General features: G+C 40.2%; 1 protein-coding gene across 1 annotated transcript in view; it reads left to right on the forward strand.

Moving 5' to 3' along the window:
• The window catches only part of GABRR3 (gamma-aminobutyric acid type A receptor subunit rho3), a 63,746-nt gene extending 59,218 nt beyond the window's left edge, over nucleotides 1-4,528 (forward strand). Inside the window, exon 9 of the mRNA XM_026456968.1 lies at nucleotides 4,073-4,528. Coding sequence (XP_026312753.1) covers nucleotides 4,073-4,372 — 300 coding nt within the window. The 3' untranslated portion in view covers nucleotides 4,373-4,528. The remainder of the gene's footprint in view (nucleotides 1-4,072) is intronic.
• The last annotated feature ends 6,094 nt before the right edge of the window (nucleotides 4,529-10,622 follow it).

A 10,622-nucleotide genomic window follows, 5' to 3' on the forward strand; every position in this document is an offset into this window, starting at 1 on the left:
ATGGGGTTTTGGTATAGGTGTCCTTCCTGTTTGATAGTTTTCCTTCTGACAGTCAGGACCCTCAGCTGTAGGTCTGTTGGAGATTGCTTGAGGTCCACTCCAGACCCTGTTTGCCTGGGTATGAGCAGCAGAGGTTGCAGAAGATAGAATATTGCTGAACAGCGAGTGTACCTGTCTGATTCTTACTTTGGAAGCTTCCTCTCAGGGGTGTACTCCACCCTGTGAGGTGTGGGGTGTCAGACTGCCCCTAGTGGGGGATGTCTCCCAGTTAGGCTACTCAGGGGTCAGGGACCCACTTGAGCAGGCAGTCTGTCCCTTCTCAGATCTCAACCTCCGTGTTGGGAGATCCACTGCTCTCTTCAAAGCTGTCAGACAGAGTCGTTTGCGTCTGCAGAGGTTTCTGCTGCTTTTGTTGTTGTTGTTGTTATCTATGCCCTGTCCCCAGAGGTGGAGTCCACAGTGACAGGCAGGTTTCCTTGAGCTGCTGTCAGCTCCACCCAGTTCGAGCTTCCCAGCGGCTTTGTTTACCTACTTAAGCCTCAGCGATGGCGGGCGCCCCTCCTCCAGCCTCCCTGCTGCCTTGCGGTTAGATCGCAGACTGCTGTGTTAGCAATGAGGCAGGCTCCATGGGCGTGGGACCCTCCCGGCCAGGTGTGGGATATATTCTCCTGGTGTGCCCCTGTGCTTACAGTGCAGTATTGGGGTGGGAGTTACCCGATTTTCTAGGTGTTGTATGTCTCAGTTCCCCTGGCTAAGAAAAGGGATTCCCTTCCCCCTTGCGCTTCCCAGGTGAGGCGATGCCTCGCCCTGCTTCAGCTCTCGCTGGTTGGGCTGCAGCAACTGACCAGCACCGATTGTCTGGCACTCCCTAGTGAGATGACCCCCAGTACCTCAGTTGAAAATGCAGAAATCACTGGTCTTCTGTGTCGCTCGTGCTGGGAGTTGAAGACTGGAGCTGTTCCTATTCGGCCATCTTGCTCCGGAAGTTCTTATTGTGAGTAGTGCCCAGAACACCTGCCCTGACGGAGTAAGAGTATTACTAGGAAGAGTGGGAACAAATCCAGTGATTTGAGATCCCTTGGAAGAAATAGGATGCAATGAGAGGGGCTGGGTAGAAGAAATGTCTGTGGGTTTGGGGGCTAATAGATGACACCTCTCTATACATATGGAGTTGGAAGCCAGTATTAGGGAGCCAGTTGTGGGAGCCAGATATATGGATATAACAATGTCAAGCAGTTTGGAGAATGTTGCTTAGATCTGTGAACAGGAGGGCTCGCTAATATTTCATCACTAGCTTAAATGTACTCACTGTCTTGGTCACTGGCAAAACAATGTTCAGGCTTATCCCTGGAAGGACAGTATCTTTTCACTTCATTTCAGAGAAGAGACCTGGACACCAATGCAGACACCAAATGGAGGACTCTAAAGGGACTGAGCCAAACATGCCAGTTTCTTTTCCCAGACCAGTACAGTAGAGTGACTGAGGGACGTTGAGAAAGGGCTGGAGTGTTAGGCCTCACAATGGAGTTCCTCTGTATGAAAACAAATCAGGCAAAACTTGTTTTCATCACTCCCCTACCACCATTACCACTACCATCCACCAACCACCACCATCATCCACCATCCAGCACCATCCACCCTCTACCACCATCCACCAACACCACCACCCACCACCCACCACCACTGCTCACCACCCATCACTTACCACCCACTACCACTGTCTACCCCAACCATCATCCAACACCACCACACAACACCTGCTCACCCACTGACCACAACTTACTACCAACCACCACTTACCACCTGCTATCACACCATCCCCCATATCCACCACCACCATCCCCACCACCCAACACCATTATCAACCACTGTTCACCAACATCCACCACCACCATCCACCAGTACCACCACCATCCACTAACATCACCAACCACCACCCATCATATCAACCACCACTACATCCTACTATCACCCACCACCATTATCCAACACCATCATCTACCACCATCACCCAACATCCACCAATACCATCACCAACACCATCCACCACCATCACCACCCCTCACCACCCACCACCACTACCATATACCCTCACCACCATCCACCACCTACCAACACCACCAACCACGACCACTACCATCTACCACCCCCACCACCACCTACCACCACCACCCCCATTCATCACCACTCACCACCCACCACCACCATTCACCACTACCACTGTCCACCACTACCACCATTCACCACCTACCACCCACCACTCACCATCATCCATCACCATCCACCATCACCACTTACCACCACCCACCATGACCACCATCCACCACTACCAAACACCACCAGACACCAATACCTGCCACCACACAACACCACCCACCATCTATCACCCACCACCACCATTCACCCCCACAACCATCCACCACCACCATTCACCACCACCACCACCCACCACGCACCACCAGCACTCACCACCTCCATCATCTGCCACCTCCATCATCTGCCACCACCATCCATCTCACATTATTACCATCCACCACCACACACCACTACCATCCACTACCATCATGTTCATATACACATTCCTACCACCTCCTTCCCCGAGATACTCAGAACTGGAAGAACAGCTGGTCTGGAAAACGTATCCCTGGTGCTGACCATTGCTCAGAAAGAGGAAAAATAACTATTTTCTTTCTTGGCCGGGTGTGGTAGCTCATGCCTGTAATCCCAGCACTTTCGGAGGCCAAGGCAGAAGGATTGCCTAAGCTCAGGAGTTGAAGACCAGCTTCAGCAACATAACAGGACCTCATCTCTACTAAAAATAAAATAAAATACTATCTCTGGGGATGTATCTATTTTGTGTACGTCTGCAAGGGGTGCCCGACAGTGATGATGCCTTTGTAGACATATTACTCTTCGGGTCCTAAGGTTTGGCTTTCATGTTTTCCATTGCCCCAGCATAGCAGGGCACTCCAAGCCACTTCAAGCCCCATCTGGGCTGGAACTGGTGTCCGGGGAGCCTTGGATGAATCGTATGCCCTGGTGTTGGTGTTGCCTCACTCCTCTGAGCTCTTCTTTCTGATCAAGCCCTGCTTAAATAAAAGAGAATGAGTGAAAAAAAAAAATTAGCCTAGTGTAGTGATGTGTGTCTATAGTCCCATCTCCTCAGGAGACTGAGGTGGAAATGATCACTTGAGCCCAGGAGGTCAAGTCTGCAGTGAGCTATAATCACACCACTGCACTCGGGCCTAGATGATAGAGCGAGACCCTGTCTCGATAAATAAAAAATAATAATAAATTTTAATTTAAAAGTTAAGAAAAGGGACAACATAACTCAAGTATGGGTCCTTAATTAGTTCACTGACTGCACAAAAGAGTCTTCATGTCTTTTGAAAAATATTAGGTTTTGAAATCACTATAAATCAAATACATGTTTTGGCAGAATTTATTCTGCAGCCTCCAATTTGAATTCTGAATAATTTCATCCAGTAGTAGCCTCTCTCTATTTGTTCATTTTTGAACTTCCCTATGAATCAAGAAGTGATTTTGTTTTCTCCAAGAGCAATTAGTAACAGCTGCTTTGTAGACACGGCTCTAAACTAGTGAGAACCGCTATCTTCCTCAGAGTGAAACCTTAAAGAAAAGTTTAGTTTTGATTCAATCAGGCACTGGAGCCAGAAAGCATTGATAATTTGCTCCTTCAGAAAAATAAACCAATTCTATGTTGTTTAATTGGGCTATGTTAGGATCATTTATAGGTGCTCTTAAGCAAAAATGGGAAGGCCCGGCTAATTTGCATTTGAATGGAGCAGCTAAAACCTTTCCTTATCCCATCCCCAAGCATAAATGGATCACCGATGACATGGTTTTAGTTTTGGACCAAAAAATGTGTATACACTGACTGAGGATACTGCTGTATTTTCTACAAAGAGGAAAAATAAGTTGAAAAACAAATCCAATTGGCTGATATTGCTGTTCTGATAAATCATATTTAACTTTATTAACACTATTTACTGTAATTCCTATTTGTAAAACCATATTCAAGACCTACTTAAAAAAAATTTTTTTTTGACAGATTTCTAGGATGTACAATATTGATGCAGTTCAAGCCATGGCCTTCGATGGTTGTTACCATGACAGCGAGATTGACATGGACCAGACTTCCCTCTCTCTAAACTCAGAAGACTTCATGAGAAGAAAATCGATACGCAGCCCCAGCACCGATTCATCTCGGATAAAGAGAAGAAAATCCCTAGGAGGACATGTTGGTAGAATCATTCTGGAAAACAACCATGTCATTGACACCTATTCTAGGATTTTGTTCCCCGTTGTGTATATTTTATTTAATTTGTTTTACTGGGGTGTATATGTATGAAGGGGAATTTCACATGTATACAACTTTAAAGCCAGACGATGTTTCAAAACAAAACTCTTGAATATGAGGTGGATAGTCCTAGATGGAACTGGGAAAGAGCCAGTCACCTCTCCTGCCCTAGTGAAAATTTGAAAGCTGACTTATTTACATCTAAGAAAGAGTTTAGGCCCTAGAAAAGTTTGACTCCATAAATGAGAGTTACAGGCATGTGTATTACGGGAAAAACAGTTTTCCGTTGGGAAGGGCTTTGTAACTACTTCATGTGAACTCTCCTTCTTTCTTCATGAAATGTTCTTTATTTAACTAGGGAAGAAAGCTGGACTATAAACAACAATGCAAGGATATTTTGTTTCTTACTACCAGCCAAGTGCCTGGTTATCTACCAGAGCTCAACCATCCTTAGGCAAGAACATCCACATTGAGGTGGCATCACCCGCACTCACACAGTCAAGAATCCTATGAAGGATCTTCAATCTCCTTCTCCAGTCAAGTCTTTATTCTTATTTAAATATTGTTTCAGGCCAGGTGCGGTGGCTCACGCCTGTTATCCCAACACTTTGGAGGCTGAGGTGGACAGATCATTTGAGGTCAGGAGTTCAAGACCAGCATGGCCAACATGTTGAAACCTGTCTCGACTAAAAATACAAAAATTAGCGGGCATGCTGGCATGCACCTGTAGTCTGTGCTACTCGGGAGGCTGAGGCAGGAGAATCACTTGAACGTGGGAGGCAGAAGTTGTAGTGAGCTGAGATTGCGCCACTGCACTCTAGCCTGGGTGACAGGGTGAGACACCATCTCAAAAAATAAATAAAATAAATAAATATATATAAATAAATAAATATTGTTTCATATATTTATGAGCATAAGTGGAGAGGGGAAGTAAATTTCCACTCATTCTTCTCATTCTAAGTTAAATTAATGCATCAGTCATCAATAATAACATCTTGCATTTTGTAGACGATGTATTGTTTTCACAACTTTTTAGAGGTTTTTAATTAATCACTTTGTTCAACAAATGTTTATTGACCACCTGCGTGTGCCAGGCACTTTACTAAGTGTTATGTACTGAAAAAATGAATATGAAATAGCATTCCTGCCTTCTCTAAGTGCATAGCCAACAGGAGCAGTGAACTGGAGCTATAACACATGTAACGAATGTTAAAATAGAGGTATGTACACTGTCTTGTGTGAGTTCTGAAAGGGGGATACCAAAGAAAGGAAAAGAACATCTCCAAAGGGATGTGGACTCTCAATTGATAAGCAACTGGAGATGCTTCCAGGTATTGTATTGAGTGAAAAAACTGAACAAAATGTATTTATCCCATGGTAATCCTTAATATCTTTGGTTGAACCAAGTAAACCAGGTCAAGTGGATATTAAATAAATGTTTGTTAAGTAGAAAAACCTCCTATGATCAGTGTTCATTTTGCAGATCGGCAGTGTGCATGCTTTTGTTTTAAGTATTTTCTGAACAAGATTTAATTTAAAGAAAAGCCCTTGGCAGGAAATACTCCCATACCTATTTTGATTGCTGGGATTGAATTAAGAGAAATAAATTAAATGGTGTATTACTTTCAGTATATTTCCTTTTATTTCACCATAAAGTAAATCAAAATGAGTTGAATTTTTTTCACCAGGTGAAGAGACAAAAACTTTCTGCTTTTTAAACCAATAACATTGGTTTTGGTTCTCTGTTGTGAATCACAAAGGGTTCTAGAAAAGTATCTTTCTCCTGGGTACAAAATATTAAAAGGAAAATTATTTTTCTATTATGACTTCCCTCACAAGCAGGCTAACTCTGGGATACTTCATTCTATTTTCTTAATACAACTTTTCCAGTTCTTTTGAAACTTCCCAAGGATTATATTTTTATAGGATACTCTGCGAAATTGAGCTAATATAATGTATTAAAACTTTTCTCCATTTCATTGTAGATAGACCATAAATAAACTTTAAAAAACTATTTATTTAATGGGTTTTAAGTTTGATTTACTAGTAGTATTTTGGTAGGATTATATTTTCAAAATACAGCACAGATTAATATCCTAGATGGCCAGGCATTTTGTAGCTATTATTTAGCCAAGCACTACAATTGCATTACATTTCTGATTTTGACAAAACCAGATGTTTAAAAAGGGACAAATATACAAATGAACAGAATAAATCTCCACTGTTCTCTTCATCCAATACTCAGGTTCTTTGGGCTCTTCTGTTTTTTTTTTTCATATACTTTGAAGTGTAACATTCAATATGTCGAATGCTTCCCCTGGGCATATTCATTTCCTTGTTTTGAATCAAACGCATCACTGAATGCATTTGGCAATCTAGTCTAGGAGAATGGGTCTCTATCACACCCACACACTTGGCATTCCTCTGGAGGAGCATTAATGCACAGTTGTTAGCCAATCAAATATAACTTTTGTTAATGGCTAGCAATACAGGCATTGTATTCTTCAGTAATGTACATCTAACACTGAGAAAGAAAATATGTTTACTGCTCAAGGGAATTATTAGAGCATTTGGAATGAGCTCCTAGGAGTTTTGCCAGTTTTCTTCTCTTGAGATTGGTGGCTTGTGAAGACTGTGAAGAGAGGGCTGTTCCCATTAGCTTCATTTCTTCTTGGTAGCAACAAGATTTCTGTTTGGTTCTTACTCCAAGAAGAATTGAAACCACAGTTTACCTGAAAAATATGAGAGTGAAGACAGCATATAAGAGTTACCTCATTTTGATTTTCACTTCATTTACTCATCACAATCCGGAACAGACTGTGCATGATTGTTCACTGAGGGATAAGCCTGGATAAAATGCAAGGATTTCAGAAAATAAGCTGCTTTCTATGATTAAGAAGAAGCCAGCTAGCTCTGTAAACTGCCTAAATATAGAAATGGGCTATTTTATAGGAACTATTTTGGAAAACCCATGAAATTGTATATTTTAACTTAGTTTTATTGTTTCTGTTCTGGTTAGAAAATAAAGCTTCATTATTTAAAAAAATTTTAAATACCAACTGGCCAAAAAAAAAAAAATCTACCCAGAATTAAACAGTTAACATTTTAATGTACATTCTTAGAGGTTTTCTGTACATCATTTACATTTTTTCAAATGGAACCCTTTTGTCAACACTTGTGTTTATTTAAGCACTTGTATCAAGCACTGTCTGCTGGGGATACAGTACCGACAGCTGGACATGGCTCCTCCCCTTATTGAACTTACATTGTGTTGGGGAAAGTGTCTATTTGTAGCCAGATTTTCTTCTCTACATTCTAAACAACTTCTCATGTCTTTTTTCCTGAAAACTGATTTTTATATGCTGCAGAGCTGTCCACTGAATGGGTGCACCATAGTTTACTTAACCCATCTCATCCTGTAGGACATTATTGTCATTTCCTATTGTATGCTATTACAAATGGGTTGCAACTAACAATCTAAAGGACATTTAGAAGTAAAATTATTTTCGATAGAATGAAATGTCTAGCCATATTCAAATTTCTGCACTTATTTCCTTTAGAAGAATCCCTGTCTGGAACTAGAACCTGCCATGTCAGACTCACTCATGGGTCTGCCTAGAAGCTCTGAGGTGTAGATTACTGTAATTGAAGAACCTTTTAAATTTTTAGTTCATTTTCCCCACGAAGCAGAGCCTTCTTATATATGTCTGCTGGCATTCCCTTTTCATAATGGAAGTTTCTGCATTGTCTAAAATACTTACATTAAAGCAGTCCTATGTATTGAAAACCTGCTTCTTTCCATGACTGCTATCACCACTGCAAACCTTTGCCATCTTTCTAAGTAAGAGAGTAACTGAGATTGCAAATATTTGCATATGAGTTGCTACAAAATCATAACTAACTTGTGACTGCATTGTCTTAATCCTTGCAGGTGGGTTAATCTTCATGGAGTAAGATCTATTGTTCCTTATTGTGCCACTTATAAGCCTGTTCAAATCACACACGCAGACACACACACACCCCTGTACACACAATTTTTTTTAACACGGAGATAAATTAGAGAAAGAATTACATCTATTTATATTTATTTCAATAACTACTACTATGATCAACGTTTCAATGAGAATAAACAACACCCTCAAAGAAGCAAGAGAAAAGAAGTGACATGAAAACTGCTATTTCATCATCAATTCTCTACTGGTGCTGCTGTTATTTCTTGGCAAGGCCTTAGGCAAAGCAGGAAATGTTATATTCCAACTACCTCATTTATGGAATGGAGCCACCTAGTCTTTCTCTGTAAACACTACTAAAGTGCCTTGCTTTTCCAACTGCAAATTTTTTCTTTCCTGGATTTAACAAATAACTTAAACATAATTTTTTTCTCTTAAAGAAACCATGAAAAACAAAATGCACCGGACATTTAAGAAGATGATTTTTTTTCAGTTTACTGCAATAGAAAGGGCATTTATTAATGAGAAACATCTCAAAGAAAAGGAAGGAGGTCAAGAGCTTCAAAGAGCCAGGTATGCAAGTGAGTCACATTCACTGGGGAAGGGTAGAGATTGGTCTGATCTTGGAATATGTGAGAACAGAGTGGTCATTTCTCAGAATACAAAATGTGGCGGGGATTTCCAGACCTTTGATACTTTCCAGGAACACACAGGCTCAGATGAAGTTCAGCATTGTCAGGACAACATTGTCAGTTATTCCTCCCTTTCAATCCCCTGCTGAATCATAATGCTATTTCTGGTCAATGATGGGGCCAAGTGTAGAAAAGAGATTTCACAAAGTCACTGAGAAAAAAATCACAATAGTTTTCTTTTTAATATACTGATTTTTAGTTTGTTGTAGGAAAGACTGAACTACATTTTATTTATTAATATTATACATAATATTAAGTTCGGTTATTTGAAGGATTTGCTATTATTCTTAATTCTAGGATCAGTACAGTTCATTATAGAAACTTATTTTCTGCAAGAGTGTTTCAAAGTTTTTCTACAAAATTGTGGTGCTAGTTGACCCCTCCTTACCTTAGACAATCAAAAATAGGTGAAATTATAATGTCATTAGCAACTCTTTTGAAACACATTTGGTATTGTGAAATAAGACTTTCTGAAGTTTGAGGTACAAGCCAGTGTCCTTTAAAAGTGACATATATGTTCCAATAATTCCAAAACTAGCTAACGCAACAAGGGACCCTAAGTCAGGGAGGAAGTACTTACACTTACATAATTTCTTTTAATTCATCAGAGAACATCAAGGCAGGTGTTTCAAGTATTTTGCACTTCAAAGAAGTGTTATAAACAGAAACCCACACATCAAATAAGTTTTTGGAGCAATGATCACTGCCCAAAATAACTTAAAATATTTTTTTAATTAGGTTGTATCTTGGGTAAGGTCATATCTAAATTAAATCATGAATCAATGGGAAAGTAGCCTTGGGACCAGCTAAATTGCTTTTAAATAAATATGCAGTTCAGATAGACAGAAGAGAATGAGAATGTTTTGTGAAAAGGAACTTTAATAATGGAATATGATTTATAAAGATAATATAAATTAGAAGCAGGTAAGAAGAAAAAGGTAAAAGAAAGACAAGGACAGAAGTTTAAAATATGGTTGCTCTACAAAATGATGTCCTTAAAGTCCCATAGCGTATATCTTCAGGCGAGATTTGAATTTGAAAATAGTATAAAGTCTATTTGATTATTTGGAATACTACCCTGGTCTATATCAATGGAGTCAGATTATTATTGCTCATTTGTATAAAAGATAATGTGTCTCTGTGCAATAAGAGCAATTAATTGCATGTCGGTCACCAAGTAATCAATACAACATGCCATTGTGACCAAAATAATCAGCCCATTTCAAATCACTCAAGTTATTTGAATTACTTGATTCTATCATGATGTTATCTTTTACCCCTTTTATGTAATGGGTTGTACTGATGGAATTCCTGGTGAGTTCTAATTTGTTAATGTGAGCTATACATATTATATTGCTGAACCGTGTTTTACACGAAATAATCTGAACTTGTAGTAGGTACAGACAGAAAATGGCTTTATTTTTCACCAATTGCTGTCAAACATGCTCTATTGGCTATTCTTTCTCTGCCTCTTGCTGACACCTCAGGCTGATCTCACAGCTTTTGGGATATCAGGAGTCATTTATAAAGCCTTGCCTGATTTTAGTGTGTTTTCCCTACCCCCACCCCCCAACTAGTTCAGGCCTCAACCCTGGACTGAGGAAACTGTCCTAGGAATAAGGAATAAGGTAGAATCTGGTCTTTAACACATACCTCTCC

This window comes from Piliocolobus tephrosceles, chromosome 2 (genome assembly GCF_002776525.5).
Source record: "Piliocolobus tephrosceles isolate RC106 chromosome 2, ASM277652v3, whole genome shotgun sequence".
Taxonomy (NCBI): domain Eukaryota; kingdom Metazoa; phylum Chordata; class Mammalia; order Primates; family Cercopithecidae; genus Piliocolobus; species Piliocolobus tephrosceles.